This window comes from Stegostoma tigrinum, chromosome 10, assembly GCF_030684315.1.
Source record: "Stegostoma tigrinum isolate sSteTig4 chromosome 10, sSteTig4.hap1, whole genome shotgun sequence".
NCBI lineage: Eukaryota > Metazoa > Chordata > Chondrichthyes > Orectolobiformes > Stegostomatidae > Stegostoma > Stegostoma tigrinum.
Window position 1 is genome coordinate 238,685 of NC_081363.1, and position 18,979 is coordinate 257,663.

Genomic DNA, 18,979 nt, shown 5'->3' on the forward strand with positions numbered 1-18,979 from the left:
TTGGAGAGGGTTCAGAGGAGGTTTACCAGGATGCTGCCTGGACTGGAGGGCTTATCTTATGAAGAGAGGTTGACTGAGCTCGGTCTCTTTTCATTGGAGAAAAGGAGGAGGAGAGGGGACCTAATTGAGGTATACAAGATAATGAGAGGCATAGATAGAGTCGATAGCCAGAGACTATTTCCCAGGGTAGAAATGGCTAGCACGAGGGGTCATAGTTTTAAGCTGGTTGGTGGAAAGTATAGAGGGGATGTCAGAGGCAGGTTCTTTACGCAGAGAGTTGTGAGAGCATGGAATGCGTTGCCAGCAGCAGTTGTGGAAGCAAGGTCATTGGGGTCATTTAAGAGACTGCTGGACATGCATATGGTCACAGAAATTTGAGGGTGCATCCATGAGGATCAATGGTCGGCACAACATTGTGGGCTGAAGGGCCTGTTCTGTGCTGTACTGTTCTATGTTCTATGTTCTATGTTCTATTACTGCTATATCGAAATTGTCAATATGCTTCTAAAATTCACTGACTTTTTCCATGCCCTACATTAACATAGCCAGTTGATGGCTGAGAAACAACTCTCAACAATGGTTAAGGCTCCTTGCTGTTTGTTAGCTCCATCCAAACATCATCTTTTTGTCTACACAAACTAAATAATGAATATCCTTGAATATTAAGTTTTCAGTCTGATCGCTCTAATCAAGCCTCTGGAATAGCATTAAACCACACTCCTTTACATCTATTTGTGCCTTAAAATTATCTACCTCCATGAAAATGCTGCACTTTTTTCACACAGGGCTGCATTCAGACCCTATTTTGCTGTTTTGTAAATTGTACACAAGAGCTGAGTGCATCTCATTGGCAGAGGGCAGTTGGGAGTCAATCACATCTGGCAGTGATGTGTCAATAGATAAATCTCCAGGGTCAAATGAAATGTATCTCAGGCACCAGAGAGAGACAAGAATTAATAAAGCATGGGTATATTAACATCATTAAAAAGACACCTAAATAGGTATACTAGTAGGAAAGATCTACAGGGATATGAGCCAAATGCTGCCAAATGGAATGTCTAGTTAGTGAGGACAAGTTGGACAGAATGGTCAGTTTCCAGGCTATGACTCTAACAGTCTGCATGGTTTCGTGAAAGGGTGGGTGAGTCTGGTCAAGTTGATTAATTTTGTGGAGTGACCAGAAGTGCAGATGAAGGCAATTCATTTGACGTAATCTACTTGGACTTCAGCAAGGCTTCTCATAAGGTCCCGTATGAGACACTGATAGTGAAGGAAAGAGCCCATTGAATCCATGGATGTTTGGCAAATTAGATCTGGAATTGGACGGTTGACAAGATGCAGAGAGCGGTCAAGAGGAATTTTTGTGACTGAAAGTCTGTGTGGTCATTCCAGTTCTGTAGGGATTTTAATTTCACTGACTTGAATTTCACTGTCACTCCTGGTGTTCGACCAGATATTTGCTAAAACTCGTTTCCACAGCCATATCATATTCTTCAGTGACTGCCTCTGGCTCAGACTCATCCCACGTGGATTCCAAATCAAGTTTCATCCCTCATGTTTTGAATCCTCCCAGGATCACAGATACCTCCATGATGTTCAACGTTCCATGGACAGCTGCTGTTACCGCATCCTGAGGCTCACACTCAGTGCAATGCGTCGTCACATGCATACTCTCAGCCCTTCTCGCCAACAGCATCGTGACACACTGCCACAGGGCTACACCAATCCACAGTTCCACTTCATCCTCTGGCTCATTCGTTGTGCTAACAAGAAACTTTTTTCTTTTCCTTTCAGGCAAGAAGGCACACAAGATACACCAACTCAAAAATGCCCATGGCCCTCTGGAACCCACCTTTCCTTCCCTTCCCTCTGATTCTATCCCCCACCACCCCCCAAACCCTGCACCTCCTGTCGGGTATTCACCATCCCTCTTAACCTTCCACTCTCCGATGCTGAGTACACAGCGTTCATCAAAGGCCTCAGCTTTATCGCCCTGCATCCCCACCTTAACGAATTTTGGGCACGACATGACGCCAAACTATTCTTCTGCCATCTTCGCCGCCGTGCTCATTTCCTTAGACAAGAATACTCTCCCAGCCCCACAGACCCCTTTGCCCAACTCCAACACACTCTCTCCACCTCAACCCCTCCCTCCACCCTTTTACCTGTTCTCGATCTTTTCATTGAGAACTGTCAACATGACATCAGTCGCCTCAATTTCACTGCCCCTCTCAACAAATCCAACCTATCTCCCTCCAAAGTGACTGCACTCCGTGCACTCAGATCTAACCCTAACTTTGTCAACAAGCCCGCCGATAAGGGTGGTGCTGATGTTGTCTGGCGTACTGACCTCGACCTTGCAGAGGCTGAGTGCCAGCTCTCAGATACCTCCCCCTACCTTCCCCTGGACCATGACCCCACCATGGCACATCCTGAAGCCATTATATCCACTATGGTTATGGATCTCATTTCATCCGGTGATCTGCCCCCATCCGCTTCTAAGCTAACAGACCCCAACCCCGCACAGCTCATTTCTACCACCTGCCAAAAATCCACAAACAGGACTGTCCAGGCAGACCCGAGATAACAAAGTGTAGAGCTGGATGAACACAGCAGGCCAAGCAGCATCTTAGGAGAACGAAGCTGACGTTTCAGCCTGGTCATGCCCCACAGAACTCATCTCTTCCTACCTAGGCTCAGTCTTCTCTCCCCAGTTCAACCCACATACATCCATGATTCATCTGATGCCTTTCGTCAGTTTCAAAGCTTTCAGTTTACTTGCTGAAGCCAACTCTTCTTTACCATGGATGTGCAATCCCTTTACACATCCATTCCCCACCAGGAGGGTCTTAGGGCTCTCCGCTTCTTCCTGGAGCAAAAACGCGAACCATCCTCACCCACCACCACACTCCACCACTTGGCAGAGCTTTTCCTCACCCTCAACTTCTCTTTCAACACCTCTCATTTTCTTCAGCTAAGAGGGGTTGCCATGGGTGCCCGCATGGGCCTGAGTTATGCCTGTCTCTTCGTGGGGTAAGTGGAACATTCCTTGTTCCAGTCCTATTCTGGCCTCCACCCACAATTCTTTCTCCAATACATCGATGATACCATCGGTGCTGCTTCCCTCTCTCATCAAGAATTGGAAAACTTCATCAATTTCACCTCCAATTTCCACCCTGCAGTCACTTTCACCTGGTGTATCTCTGACCCCTCCCTTCCCTTACTCGACATTTCTGTTCCCATTTCTGGGGATAGGCTGCCCACTAATATCCATTACAAACCCACAGACTCCCACAGCTACCTGGACTGTACATCTTCACAACCCACTTCCTGTAAAGACTCCATCCCATACTCTCAGCTCCTCCGTCTCCATCACATATGTTCAGATGATAGCGAGTTTTGAGAAGATTTGTAGCTCAGGTTGAGGTTCTGGATGTGAGTTTGCTCGCTGAGCTGGAAGGTTAGTTAGCAGGAAATGACATCACCAACCCAAGGAAACCTAACCAGATAAATAGAAAGCGGGACATAACACCAGCGCTTCATCGGAGGCTCACTGATGAGGTTACCTAGAATGGTGACGAAACGTCTGAAAACGAACCTTCCAGCTCAGCAAACAAACGCACATCCAGATGTTCAGATGCGGCCAACTTCAACAAGGGAGCCTCCAAAACGGCCATATTCTTCCTCACCTGAGGATTCCCCAGCTCCATTGTTGACAGGGCCCTCAATCGGGGCAGACCCATCTCCCGTATTTCTGCCCTCACCCCTTCTCTTCCCTCCTGCAACAGCAGTAGGGTTCCGCTTACCCTCAGCTACCATCCCACCAGCATCCACCTCCAGAAGATCATCAGACACCACTTCCGCCACCTGCAGCAAGATGCCACCACCAGACACATATTCCCCTCCCCTCCCTTGTCTGCCTTCCACAGGGACAGTTCCCACCAGGACACACTGATCCATACCTCATTCACCCCCAAACACCTCCCACGATAGCCAGAGACTTTTCCCAGGGCAGGATTGACTGCCATGAGGAAACATAGTTTTAAGGTATGAGGAGGGAGACGTCAGAGGGAGGTTCTTCACACAGAGTTGTGAGCGCATGGAATACTTTGCCAGTGGGAGTCGTTGTGCCTCGCTGACAATCAAGTTTTTTGAGGAGTTGACAAAGACAATTGAGGAAAAAGTGTTGTCCCTGTGGACTTCAGTAAAGCCTTTGACAAATTCCTCATGGCAGACTGATACAAAAGGTGAAATCACACGATATCGGGATGAACTGGCAAGAAGGATGTTCTAAGGATGCGGAACTGGCTTAGTCGTAGGAAACAGCAGGTAGCGGTGGAAGAATGCCAGGATATCGATCAGTTAGAGACATAGAGCATAGAACATAGAACAGTGCAGCACAGAACAGGCCCTTCAGCCCACAATGTTGTGCCGACCATTGATCCTCATGTATGCACCCTCAAATTTCTGTGACCATATGCATGTCCAGCAGTCTCTTAAACGTCCCCAATGACCTTGCTTCCACAACTGCTGCTGGCAACGCATTCCATGCTCTCACAACTCTCTGTGTAAAGAACCCGCCTCTGACATCCCCTCTATACTTTCCACCAACCAGCTTAAAACTATGACCCCTCGTGCTAGCCATTTCTGCCCTGGGAAATAGTCTCTGGCTATCAACTCTATCTATGCCTCTCATTATCTTGTATAACTCAATTAGGTCCCCTCTCCTCCTCCTTTTCTCCAATGAAAAGAGTCCGAGCTCAGTCAACCTCTCTTCATAAGATAAGCCCTCCAGTCCAGGCAGCATCCTGGTAAACCTCCTCTGAACCCTCTCCAAAGCATCCACATCTTTCCTATAATAGGGCGACCAGAACTGGACGCAGTATTCCAAGTGCGGTCTAACCAAAGTTTTATAGAGCTGCAACAAGATCTCACGACTCAAACTCAATCCCCCTGTTAATGAAAGCCAAAACACCATATGCTTTCTTAACAACCCTGTCCACTTGGGTGGCCATTTTAAAGGATCTATGTATCTGCACTCCAAGATCCCTCTGTTCCTCCACACTGCCAAGAATCCTATCCTTAATCCTGTACTCAGCTTTCAAATTTGACCTTCCAAAATGCATCACCTCGCATTTATCCAGGTTGAACTCCATCTGCCACCTCTCAGCCCATCTCTGCATCCTGTCAATGTCCCGCTGCAGCCTACAACAGCCCTCTATACTGTCAACGACACCTCCAACCTTCGTGTCGTCTGCAAACTTGCTGACCCATCCTTCAATCCCCTCATCCAAGTCATTAATAAAAATTACAAACAGTAGAGGCCCAAGGACAGAGCCCTGTGGAACACCACTCACCACTGACTTCCAGGCAGAATATTTTCCTTCTACTACCACTCGCTGTCTTCTGTTGGCCAGACAATTCTGTATCCAGTCAGCCAAGTTCCCCTGTATCCCATTCCTCCTGACCTTCTGAATGAGCCTACCATGGGGAACGAGCCTACATAGGCAGAAAAATGGCAGATGGAGTTTAATCCTGACCACTGTGAGTTGATGCATCTTGGAAGGTCAAGTACAGGTGGAATTTATACTATGAATGGCAGGACCCTTAGGATTATTGATATGGAAAGGGATCTGGGTGTGCAGGTCCATAAATCACTGAAGGTGACAGTGCAGGTAGATAAGGTAGTTAAAAAGGCCTATGGCATGCTGCCTTCATTGTAAGGAGCATTGTATATAAGGATAGACAAGTTATGCTGCAGCTTTACAGAACTCCAGTTAGGTCACACTTAGAATATTAGAACATAGAACATGGAACATGGAAAAGTACAGCACAGTACAGGCCCTTCAGCCCACCATGTTGTGCCGTGGATTAATCCTAATCCAAAAATAAAATCACTTAACCTACATTCCCCTCAATTCACTGCTGTCCATGTGCATGTCCAGCAGTCGCTTAAATGTCACTAATGACTCTGTTTCCACAACTTCCACTGGCAAAGTATTCCATGCGCTCACAACTCTCTGGGTGAAGAACCTCCCTCTGACATCTCCTCTATGCCTTCCTCCTCATACCTTAAAACTATGACCCCTTGTGGCAGTCAATTTTGCCCTGGGGAAAAGTCTCTGGCCATCGACTCCATCCATGCCTCTCATTACCTTGTACACCTCGATCAGATCACCTCTCTTCCTCCTTCTCTCCAGAGGTTCTTTCTTAATTTCCTTGTATACATCAAGGGCTGGATCAGTTCCCATCCTACTCGACCTTACCTACGCTTTCTTTCTGAGCAAGGCCACAACATCCCTGGTCATCCAAGGTTCATGTAACTTACCATATGTAAACTTCATTCTTGCAGGAATGTGCCATTCCTGAACTCTTACCAACAAGTCCAATGTAGATTTACCCTCAAACAGCCGCCTCCAATCAAATTTCTCCAGTTCCTGTATTTCCCATGGCTAATTCATCTTGCCTGCACATCCTTGCGCACTATGGACAATTTAGTACAGCCAATCTACCTGACCTGCATATCTTCGGACACCCAGAGGAAGCCCATGCTAACATGGGGAGAACATGCAAACTCCACAGAGTCACCCAAGGCTGGAACTGAAACAAGTCCCAGGTGACGAAGCAATGCTAGCCACTGAGTCACTGTGTCATCCAAATGTTCTGAGAGATCCCCAACTCTGCTTTAAGGAAACCACATCCCATCCTGTTGTCACATGTACAGCTGGGGCTACTGTGACAGTCAGCAACTACAGGGCTGGTCATAATCAGCTGTACTGGGCTTCATTAAAAAATGGAGCAACACTAGACTCTGGAGTGAGGTGGTTAACGCAGCAATGGAGTGTAGCAGCATAAGGGGCCCAGCAAAAATCTGGATGATGGCAATGGCAATGATGCAGCAGCAATCAGAGCTGAAGACTTGTGATTGGCGAAGCCTGTCATGCCCGATACAGGTCAGCAACAGCCAGGTGGCAAGGGTGGCAGGTGAGCATGGGCAACTCTTTGGCCAGAGCTGGGGAAAGCGAGCCTTAGGGCACCAACAGGCCCATAGGTTAAGAAAGGACTAATATTTGACTTTTTAAACGTTATCTCTTTATTTTTCTCCTTCCATCACTAAGATTTTGTACCTCAGTGCTTTGCACCTAAGATGCCCCCATGTGTGGTGACATTGTACAGTTCTACTATACTCCTGTAGCCTGTACTTGAGTACACAGGACAATAAAACCTAAAACCAAATCAAGTGACACTCATCTGTATCTGAAAACAATGAATCTCCCATCACTATTGCTTTGCCACTTATATTCCCATGCCATGCAGCTGAGCCATTCATGCCAGCACAGACTTAGTTGTGGCTGCACACGTCTGAGAAAACCAGTGCCTCAATAGGAAATGGAAAATTGGTGAACAAATGAAATTGTCTCAGCAAACTTCTGCAATATCTGGTTCTGATGGAATGACTGCCTGAACTCACTCACTCTCTGCCTTCATAATCCTAACCTGCAGTGTGCCCGCCTCACTAAATACATTATTCACATACTTCTCAGGCTTGTAGATGTTACACAGCAGCTCTAGCCAGTGGTCAAGCTGCAAAATCCAGAGCTCATTTCTCCTACCAGCAACAGGTGCTGCACATGGTCATCAGTTGCAGGTAGCATCCACAAATTTACACATGCTGCAAGACATGCATTTCACACAGCAATACTACCCTGCCATTCCTTCACTTTTATTTTACACACGCACAAATAGAACAAAATGCTGGCAAAACTCAACGGGTCCAACAGCATCCGTGGAGAGAAATCAGAGTTAATTTTTCAGGTCGGACATTTGAAGGGTCACCTCAAAGTGGCTACTCTCCACAGATGCTGCCAGGTATGCTGAGCTTTTCCTAAAATTTCTGATTTTTTGATATACAGAAATCACAGTGCTTTTTGGTTTTTAAACTATATTAAGGCAAACTAAAATCTTACTTACCTTTTGCTTGCATTTGTTAATTAGAAGTAGCTGGGAATTTTCTGAAAATGCATTTTTTAAAATTTCCAGCTATTTAGAGACAGTTGCTCACCAATCAGCAAATTAATACCTGCAATTTTCTCCGCCTTTGTAAAAGGCTATCATTAAGGAATGTTCGTTGCTGAACTGCCTCTTGGAGTTTAGACTCAAACGTTGCAACCTGTTCTTCACTGTAGACACTGTCCAACATTCCCTTTAGCCCCTGAAATCTGTCGAGTTGGATTTTCAATTGGTTGCTACGAGCCAGATGATCCTGACAGAATGAAGCAAAGTTCAGCAATCATGTCACATTGCAAAAAGTGAATTGCTGCCATTATTGCTGCCTTTTTAACACACAAACAAAATCAAGAGCTCGACGAAGGAGGCTGCGTATCTACTCCAGCTTCTACATCATTTCAGTTGGGAACATCTATCCTTTTCAATTCTTGATCAGCACCAATTACCTCAACGTTCTGCAGATAAGTCATGGTCAACGGCCCACCGTCCGGGTCCAGAGGCAAGTGCAGCAGGCTCTCAGTGCTGTTCCTCCATTGCTGAAACTCTTGCAAGAACTTCTGAAAGTCACACCGCAGTCTCGATCCAAGCTGGTTGCACCTCTTCACAATCTGTCCTTTTACCCTAAAATACGGAAACTCAGAGATTCAGCCAGAGTCTTTAACCAGTGCAAACTGGTGGAATTAAACTGTAGCAATGTTATTTATTTTTACAAGTTTTAAATGACAGCCACTATGTACAAATCTGACTGGGGAACGTCAGTTCTGACAGAGTGACTGGACATGACATTGTCTCTCTACTACCAGGCTTATTGAATTTCTCCAGCACTATGTTTTTGCTTCAATTTCTGCCATCCAGTTTTTTATAGGGAACGCAATCGTTCAGTTGCACTGTCACAGGTCACTGAGATACAATAAATGATGATGAGATATTGGGTAGAAAGTGATGAGCTGAACCATTGGGCCATGCATGAACATGATATCACATAACTCAGCCACATTAGGAGCATTTAACCAGTCCTTGGATAAGCATATGAATAATGATGGGATAGTGTCGGGGGTTGGGCCTAGATTAGTTCACAAGTCGGCGCAACATCGAGGGCTGAAGGGCCTGTTCTGCGCTGTATTGTTCTATGTTCTATAAACTGTCAGACACATTAGTTGAACATTGTAGTTAGCAATTCTCAATGCAGTGAAAAGAATCTTCTGCGCTTAATATTAACACAAAACACATCACTGTCTGGACTATCTCAACATTCTGTCAACCCCACATACATCACCAACCAGCTGCATCTTCATCAGGCATAGCAACACTTGCTAAGCGTGTGGTTCACTCCTTCCAAGCCTGATGGAAATGGCAAATGAGAATCTTACAGTAACTGACAGTCTCTGAGGACGCTATGTTGGCTTGTGTTGGACTGGCCACTCAGCACCACCCAGTGGCTGCAATCATCTACTAAGACATCATCATACTCTGCTCTTGAGCAATGCCACTTAGCACAGCCGTGGAAACATAGGACATTTTGGACAGTGCCCTCAGAAACTAGGTGGTAATTTTCAAAAGTACTGTGCAGTGGTCAGTTTTAATTTTCTCAAGACACAGCTAGCTCAGTGATGCAAGTGAACTAGAACCTCTCATCGGTAGACAATGCAGGCAAGGAGATGGAAGCCAGCCCAGGAGATCACACGGACCAATTGTCTTGTACAAAGATACTTAATGTGGCTGTCTCAACGTTGTTAAAACGGAACAGAATATTTCACATTATCAAATTCTGGAGAAGAGTCACACTAGACCTGAAATAATAACTGTTTTTCCCTCCACAGACACTACCACACCTATTGACTTTCTCCAGAATTCTGTCTTTGCATCAGGTTTACTGAATTCAACTGCACAGAGGTTTTCAAAAGTGAGGTAAGAGTTCAGAGGCAGAATGTTCCTGTTAGAGTGAAGGGTTAGGCCAGTACAAGTGGGCAACAATTAATGAAGAAAGATATTGAGGATTTGGGCAAGAACAAGAAGGAGACATATGTCAGCTATACACACTGGGATCAAGTGAATCTCTTAAGATTATAAGGGGAGTAGGGGCATTTTTAAGAGGGGAAATGGGAAAGCAAAAACGGCATGTCTGATAACTCCAATTAGACCCTACCACCCAGAACATCCTCCAATCCCCACCCCTCTCTGCCTTCTAGAATGACCATTTCTTTGGCCACTCCTTAGTTTGTGCCACAGTCTCCACTAACCACTCCAACCCGCCTAGTACCTTCTCCTGTAACTGGATAAGATGCAACACTTGCCCACACACCACATCCCTCATCGCCATCCAGGGCCCGTAACAGCCCTTCCAGGTGAGACAGAGCTTCACTTGCATCTCCACCAACCTCATCTACTGCATCCTGTGCTCTCTATATCAGCGAGACCAAACATCGACTAGGTGACCATTTCACCGAGCATATTCGCCTGGCCTGTAACGGCCGATCATTGCCCATTTCAACTCCCCATCCACCAACTCTTACCTCCTAAACGTCCGATCTCAGCCTCCTCCAGTGTCGCAGTGACTTGGAACACAAATTTGAAGAACAACACCTTATCTTCTGCCTGGGCACCCTACAGACCAGAGGACTCAACACTGATTTCTCTAATTTCAAATAATCTTCCCACCCAGACCTTGGTTCCCTTCCAGCCCCACCATCTCCTTTCCATTCCACCTTCTGACCCTCCCTTCCAGCCACCGACAGGATTCATCCTCCCATCGACAAACGGGGTCATACCTACTACCAATATCCACCTATCATCACTATTCCGCTCCCCCTCTCACCCCCACCCGCTTTATCTGCAGCTACCCCTACACCCACATCGAGTCCTGAAGAAGGGTAACACCCAAAACGTTGACTTCTCCTCTCCACCAATATGCTGCCTGGCCTGCTGTGTTCTTCCAGCCTCCTGTTTGTTTACTTTGTATTACAGCATCTGCAATTATTTTTGTCTCTGTATGAGAAATTTTTATCAGCCAGGGCTAAGGATAGTCCAAAGAGATCCTACAAGTACATTAGGAGAAACTAGGGAGCGAATTAGGTCCCTCAAAGATCAACAAGGTTATCGATGCCTGGAACCATAGGAGATGGGAGAGATACTAAATGAATATTTAGTCAGTAATTACTTATAAAAACCAAAAGAACTGCGGATGTTGTAAATCAGGAACAAAAACAGAAGTTGCTAGAAAAGCTCAGGATTGGTAGCATCTGTGAAGAAAACTGAGGAAATGTCACCAGACCCACAATGTTAAGTCGGATGTCTTTCTTCACTGATGCTGCCAGACCTGCTGAATTTTCCAGCAACTTCTGTATTTGTTGTTGTTATGAAATGATTATTGATGTCTTGAAAACAGTCCACATTACAGAAAAGGTGGTGCTTGCAGTGTTAAAAAGCATAAAGGTAGATAAAGCACCAGAACCTGATCAGGTGTACCTCAGGATAGCCCGGTGGCTCAGTGGTTAGCACTGCTGCCTCACAGCACCAGGGACCTGGGCTCAATTCCACCCTCGGGTGACCGTCTGTGTGGAGTTTACACATTGTCCGCGTGTCTGCATGGGTTTCCTCCAGGTGGTCCAGTTTCCTCCCACAATCCAAAGACGTACAGGTTAGGTGAACTGGCCGTGCTAAATTAACCTTGTTCAGGAATGTGCAGGCTAGGTGGATTAGCCATGGGGAACGAAGGGTTACAAGGATAGTGGGTGGAATGCTGTGTGGGTTGCTCGGTGTGGACTCGATAGGCCAAACAGCCTGCTACCAAACTGTAGGAATTCTATTCTGGGAAGAGGTGAGAGGCGAACACAATGTTTCAACTGTGGTCTAACCAGGGTTTTATACAGTTGCAGCGTACCCTCATGGCTCTTAAACTCAATTCCCCTGCCAATGAAAGCCAACACACTATAAGCCTTCTTACCAACCCCATCAGCTTGGGTCGCAACTTTGAGGCATCTATGGACGTGGACCCCAAGAACCCTCTGTTCCTCCACACTGCCGAGAATTCTACCATTAACCTTGCATTCTGCATTCAAATTCGACCTTCCAAAATGAATCACTTTACACTTTTCTGGGTTGAATACCATCTGCCTCTTCTTTGCCCAGCTCAGTATCCTGTCAACCTACAACAGCCCTCCATGCTGTCCACAACTCCACCACCCTCCGTGTCATCAGCAAACTTACTAACCTACCCTTCCACTTCCTCATCTGAGTCATTTATAAAGATCACAAAGAGCAGAGATACCAGAACAGATCCCTGCGACACACCACTGGTCACCAAGCTCCAGGCTAAAGACTTTCCATCTACTACCATGCTCTGTCTTCTATAGGACTGCCAGTTTTAAATCCAGACAGCCAAATTTCCCTGAATCCCATACCTCCTTGCTTTCTCAATGAGCCTACCTTGCGGCACCTTATCAAATGCCTTGCTAAAATCCATATACACCACATCCACTGCTCTACTTTAATCAACGTGTTTTGCCACATGCTCAAAGAATTCAATAAGGCTTGTGATGCATGACCTGCCCTTCGCAAAGCCATGCTGACTATTTCTAAGCAAACTGTGCTTATCCAAATAATAATAAATACTAAGTCTGTTTAGGTCTGAATCACCATTCAATGATATAATGGCTGATCTGATCATCTTTAACTCTATTTTCCTGCCTTTTCCCCGTAACCCTTCCTGATTACAGACAAAGACAAAGAGAGACAAGACAGAATGTCATACAGCATTAAAGATCTGTTTTGAAGGTACTCAACGAACCAGCCTCAACAACCCTCTATGCTAACGAATTCCACAGATTCTTTGGCCCCATAGAAAATTTCCTCTTCACCTCTATCTTAAATCTGTGATACCCATGTTCTGGTCTGATACATTCTCACAAGGGGAAAACATCCTTTTTGCATCATTTGTAATCTATACACCAATAATAAAGCAGCAAATACTGTAAGCTTTTTACTACAAAGAAACAAAGAAACCTACAGCACAGGAACGGGCCCTTCGGCCCTCCAACCCTGCGCTGATCAAGATCCACTGTCTAACCTGTCGTCTATTTTCTAAGGGTCTGTGTCCATTTGCTCCCTGCCCATCCATGTACCTGTCCAAATATATCTTAAAAGACGCTAACGTGTCTGCATCTACCACCTCCGCTGGCAACGCGCTCCAGGCACCCACCACCCTCTGTGTAAAGAACTTTCCAAGCATATCTCCCTTAAACTTTCCTCCTCTCACTTTGAACTCATGATCCCTAGTAATTGAGTCCCCCACTCTGGGAAAAAGCTTTTTGCTATCCACCCTGTCTATACCCCTCATGATTTTGTAGACTACCTGCTCGCTTCATCTGTCCTGCCATCTTCAATGATCTGTGCACCTACGTACATAGGTCCCGCTGCTCCTACATCCCCTTTACAATTGGAACGCCAATATCATATTACCTTTCAATGTTCTTCTAAACAACTTCAACAAGACATCCCTGCTGCTGTACTTGAATCCTCTCGCTACGAAGGCCAATATGCCAGTCCATCTCATCATCAGCTACGTGCTTACCTTCAGCAACTGGTGGATAAGGACGCTCAGGTATCCTTGTACCTCCACCTTTCCCAAGGTAGCATGGTGACTCAGTTAGCATTGCTGCCTCGCAGCGCCAGGGACCCAGGTTTGATTCTAGCCTCAGGCAACTGCGTATGAAGTTTGTACATTCTCCCTGCATGGATTTCCTCTGGGGGCTCCAGTTCCTCCCACAGTCTAAAGATGTGCAGGATAGGTGGATTGGCCATGCTAAACTGTCCCACAGTGTCCAGGGATGTGCAGGCTAGGTGAAATAGCTTTGGAAAATGCAGGGTAACAGGAATAGGGTTGGTGCCAGGTCTAGGTGAAAGGCTCTTTGGAGTGTTGGAGCAGACTTGATGGGCCAGATGGTCTCTTTCTGCACTGTAGGGATTCACTGGGTTCTATCACCACAAACAGAAATCTATCTTCCTGTTTTTTGCTCCCAAAATGAATAACCTATTATTTATCCATGCATTTGCCTCTTCCCTCACTTGTCCAAATTACATGAAAGCATCTCTGCATCCTCTTCACAGGTTACCCTCCTACCCAGTTTATCTTGTCAATAGCTGGGGTTCAAGCACTGATCCCTGCTATACCCCACAAATTACTGTCTGCCATGAGGTAAAAAAGCTCATTTCTATTTTTTCTCTTCATGTCTGCCAACCTGTTCTATCCACTGCAACTCATATTCCGCCTGGGAACAGCAACTCATATTCCACCTGGGAACCCTGCAGCCTAATGGTATCAATGTGGACTTCACCAGTTTCAAAATCTCCCCTTCCCCTACTGCATCCCTAAACCAGCCCAGTTTGTCCCCTCCCCCCACTGCACCACACAACCAGCCCAGCTCTTCCCCCCCACCCACTGCATCCCAAAACCAGTCCAACCTGTCTCTGCCTCCCTAACCGGTTCTTCCTCTCACCCATCCCTTCCTCCCACCCCAAGCCGCACCCCCATCTACCTACTAACCTCATCCCACCTCCTTGACCTGTCCGTCTTCCCTGGACTGACCTATCCCCTCCCTACCTCCCCAACTACACTCTCTCCACCTTTCTTCTTTACTCTCCATCTTCGGTCCGCCTCCCCCCCTCTCCCTATTTATTCCAGTTCCCTCTCCCCATCCCCCTCTCTGATGAAGGGTCTAGGCCCGAAACGTCAGCTTTTGTGCTCCTGAGATGCTGCTTGGCCTGCTGTGTCCATCCAGCCTCACATATTATTATCTTGGAATTCTCCAGCATCTGCAGTTCCCATTATCTCTATCCACTACCCTACAAAGCTATGTGCTTTAATTTTACACATTAATCTGTTATTGAAAGCCTTCCAACAGTCCAAGTAAACCACATCCACTGGCTCCTCCCCATCAAATCTATTCATCATATCCTTGAAAAATTCCAGTAAGTTTACAAACCCATGCTGACTTTGTGTGATCCCATCAGTGTTTCCAAAGTCTGCACTTCAACAGTCTGTTTCGAATCAAAACGTGCTGTTACCTTTTATAATCTTGAATTACACTCAGGACTTTGTTACAAAGTTGTTCTTCACTCTGAGAGAATCTGCAAAATTCTTTCAATTTAAGCTGAAACTCTTCCACTCTTGGTTCTTCTGCTAAAATTGAAGATCTGGTGAGCTGGGACATAAAGAAAACAAAAAGCGAGGTGAAAGAAAATCTTCCTGAGATTGGAAAAGATATCAGGTGGCGCAGACCAAGCTTCAGTGACATTTTACTGATGTGGAGTTGAGCACAGGGAGCAAACTTCTTCAAAACCATCAAGCAGTTAGAGATGAAAACTTAGCAAGCAGCAGACTTCAGGAAGATACAAAATATTCAAGTTTTTGCTCCGTAATCCTGCAAATTAGCCACCTTCACATCCAACTGTCTTTGAAAACGTCTGATGGTCTCTATCAAATTGTTCTGAATCCATTCTCCTCTAGCTCTCCTGCCTACTGAAGATTGGTGTTGTTCAAATTATTATGTCACATGGCTGCAAATTCTAGTGACAATTACACTTTAAACCTTAATAATGTATAGGCACTAATCTGATGATCAGTACAGCATTTTACTCTTGTCTTTCTGCCTTTACTTGCGTTTTATTTGCAAAGGTTGAATTAAAGCTTGTCTCAATTCAATCACTGGCCACAATAATTTTTAACTGAAGAAACCTTTGGGTTAAAATAGGTCTGTCTCACCCACAAGTGTTTAAATTGTACTCTCCAGCCAAGTTCAAATCATTTACACTATTTATATGCAAACAAAGCTATGGTCTCGACATGGACTTCTAGACGACTCCACAACATCAAGGCAGCATCTTAGGATTTGTTCAAGGATGTTGTCATCACTGGCAGGACCAGTGTTATTGCACATTGCTACTTCTCCTGGACAAGGTGGTGATGAGTTGCAGTCTTTACGGTACACCCACAATGCCACTAAGGAAGGGAGCTCCAGGAATTGATATAGTGGCAGTGATTAAATGGTGATACAGTTTAAAGTCGAGATGGTATGTGACCTGGGACACCTTACAGGTTGTGATGTTCCCACACGTCTGGTGCCCTTCTCTTTCTCTGTGGCGTAGGTTGAGAGTTTGGAAGGTGCTGTCAAAGAAGCCTTAGTGAGATACCACATGCATCTTGTAAATGTTATCACTGTAGCTACTGCACGGTAATGGTGAAGGGAGTGAATGTGGAAAGCGGTACTCATCAATTGGGCTGCTTTATCGTGGATGGTGCCAAGCTTTGAGCAAGGTTGGGGGTGAGGGGGTGTATTTTCAGGATGGCAAAATGTAACTAGTGGTGTGCCATAGTCAGTGCTGGGGCCACCATTATTAACAGTATTTATTAATGACCTGAATAAGGAAAGTGAATACACTTTGCCCAGTTTGTAGAACAAAAATAAATGGAAAGGCAAGTGGTGAGGATGACACACAGGGGCTGCAGAGTCATATAGACAGGTTAATGTCAAAAGTTGCAAAAACTTGGCAGATGGAAGATAATGAGAGACAATGAGCAGTTATGTACTTTGGCTTGTTAAAGACTGCAGAAAATAGAGCAATTTGGGAGCTCTAGCACACAATTCACAAGATGCTACCAACCAAGTTTAGCAGTTAATACAGAAGGCAAATAGAATGTTGGCCTTATTTTAAAGGGAATAGAGTACAGAAGTAGGGAGGTTTTGCTAAAATTATACAAGACACTAGTCAGATCACAGCTGGAATACTGAGAACAGTTTTGGGGTCCCTTATCTGTAGAATATTTTGACATTGGAAGCAGTTCAACAGAGGGCTCACTAGGCTATTTTTTAAATTCATGGGGGCGTCACTGGCTATGCAGCATTTATTGCCCATCCGTAATAGCCCACAGGGCAGTTAAGAGTCAACCACATTGCTGTGGATCTGGAGTCACATGTAGGCCAAACCAGGAAAAGACGGCAGTCTTCTTCCTTAAAGGACAACAATGAACCAGATGGGTTTTTCTGACAAGCAACAATTGATTCATGATCATCATTAGATTCTTGATTCCAGATATTTATTGAATTCAAATTCCATTGTCTGCCATGGCAGGATTCGAACCCAGGTCCCCAGAATATTATCTGTGTTTCTGGATTAACAGTCCAGCAAAAATACCACTGGGCCATTGCCTCCATGGGCTGATCCCATTGACGGATGAACTGTCTTTACCAGCAGAGGTTGAATAGACTGAGCTGGTGGAAGTTAGAATACTGACAGGTGACCTTATTGACAAGGCTCGTAGGAGACTTGACAGGGTAAACACGGAAAGGTTATTTCTCCTGGATAACAAAGTGTTGGGGAGCTGGATGAACACAGCAGGCCAAGCATCATCTTAGGAGCACAAAAGCTGACGTTTCGGGCCTAGACCCTTCATCAGAAAAGGTTTCCTGATGAAGGGTCTAGGCCCGAGACATCAGCTTTTGTGCTCCTAAGATGCTGCTTGGCCTGCTGTGTTCATCCAGCCCCACACTTTAGTTATCTTGGATTCTCCAGCATCTGCAGTTCCCATTATCTCTGAAGGTTATTTCTCCTTATGCGAGAGTCTGGGACCAGAGGTCATAATCTCAGAAGGCAGTAAAGTGCAGTTCAGGATTCTGAGATGAGCTCCAATCTCATTGAATGGCAGAGAAAACCTGTTGGGCTGAATAGTCTACTTCTGCACTTATGTCTTATGGTCTGAAATCTAAAAGATCTTTGCTGAAGACTGCACAATGTTCAGAACCTTTCGCAATTCATCAAGTCCTGAAGCAGTCCATGTTGAAATGCAACAAGACCTGGACAATGTCCAAGTAGCAAGTAACATGCACACCACACAAGTTCCAGGCTACTCCCATTTCTAACAAGAAAGAATCTAACCATCCTCTCTTTACACTCAATGGCATTACCATTGCTGAGGCCTCCACTATACTAGCAGTTAAAACTAAATAGAAATTGGACGAGCCACATAAATACCATGGCTACAACTGTAGATCAGAGGCTGGGAATTCTGCAGCAAGTTATGCACATCCTGACTCCCAATAACCTGTCCACCATCTACAATGCACAAGTCAGGTGTGTGACAGAACACTCCCCGCTTAATTGGGTGGCTCAAGAATTGCTACATCATCCAGGACCAAACAGCCTCCTTGAGTGGCACTCCATCAGCCACCTTAACCTTCACCATTTACTCCCTTCATAACAACACAATTGCAGCTATGTACATCATCTACTGATGCATAAAAATCTTAGCCAGGCTCTTTCAAAAGCACTTTCTAAACCTGCAATCTGTAACACCTACAAGGATTAGGGCAAGGTGAAGGGCAACAATTACATGGGAACACCACCACTTACAGGCTGACCTCAAAGCCACATACTATTCTCAGTCAAAATCCTGAAATTTTCTCCCTCACAGCACTATGGGCATCCTTCCAGCCCACAGACTGCTGCAATTTAGTAGCCAATTTCCCATCTCCTTCACCAGGGTATGGACAATAAATACTGGTCTACCCAGCAACACCATGTTTCACGAACCCAAAAAATGGAAACCTCGAATGTCTTCCATGAATCACATGGACGCTTATCATAATTTGATTCCATCATTATTCATCAGACTGTATATTTAATTCCAAATCTATTAATTCACATACCCAGTTACTGAGGTGGGACGTAAAGTCATGGCATTGGAGCATTTGACCAGGCTCTGGAATTTCTAATCAATTAACATCACCCTTTTGCTGTTACCCATTATCTTATACTATACGCGACAATCATTCCTGACTGGATACTCCTCCAAACTGCCTTCTTTGTTCTTCCCTGGCCATTTCCCAATCTTTGATGTAAGAGTGTTTTTTTTCCCCCTTCTTGGCTTCGTAAAAATTGAGTAAGTCACAATTATGCAAATACTGAAAAAGGTTCACTC

General features: G+C 45.3%; 1 protein-coding gene across 3 annotated transcripts in view; it reads right to left on the minus strand.

Annotated features, from left to right (window-relative positions):
* The window catches only part of syne3 (spectrin repeat containing, nuclear envelope family member 3), a 94,925-nt gene that overhangs the window by 44,972 nt on the left and 30,974 nt on the right, over positions 1–18,979 (minus strand). For 2 of the 3 annotated variants that reach the window (XM_059648865.1, XM_059648866.1), the window contains 3 exons: positions 15,070–15,206; positions 8,454–8,628; positions 8,081–8,263 (listed from right to left, as the gene is read on the minus strand). In XM_059648865.1, coding sequence (XP_059504848.1) covers positions 8,081–8,263; positions 8,454–8,628; positions 15,070–15,206 — 495 coding nt within the window. The remainder of the gene's footprint in view (positions 1–8,080; positions 8,264–8,453; positions 8,629–15,069; positions 15,207–18,979) is intronic. The other variant, XM_059648867.1, reaches the window with a different exon arrangement.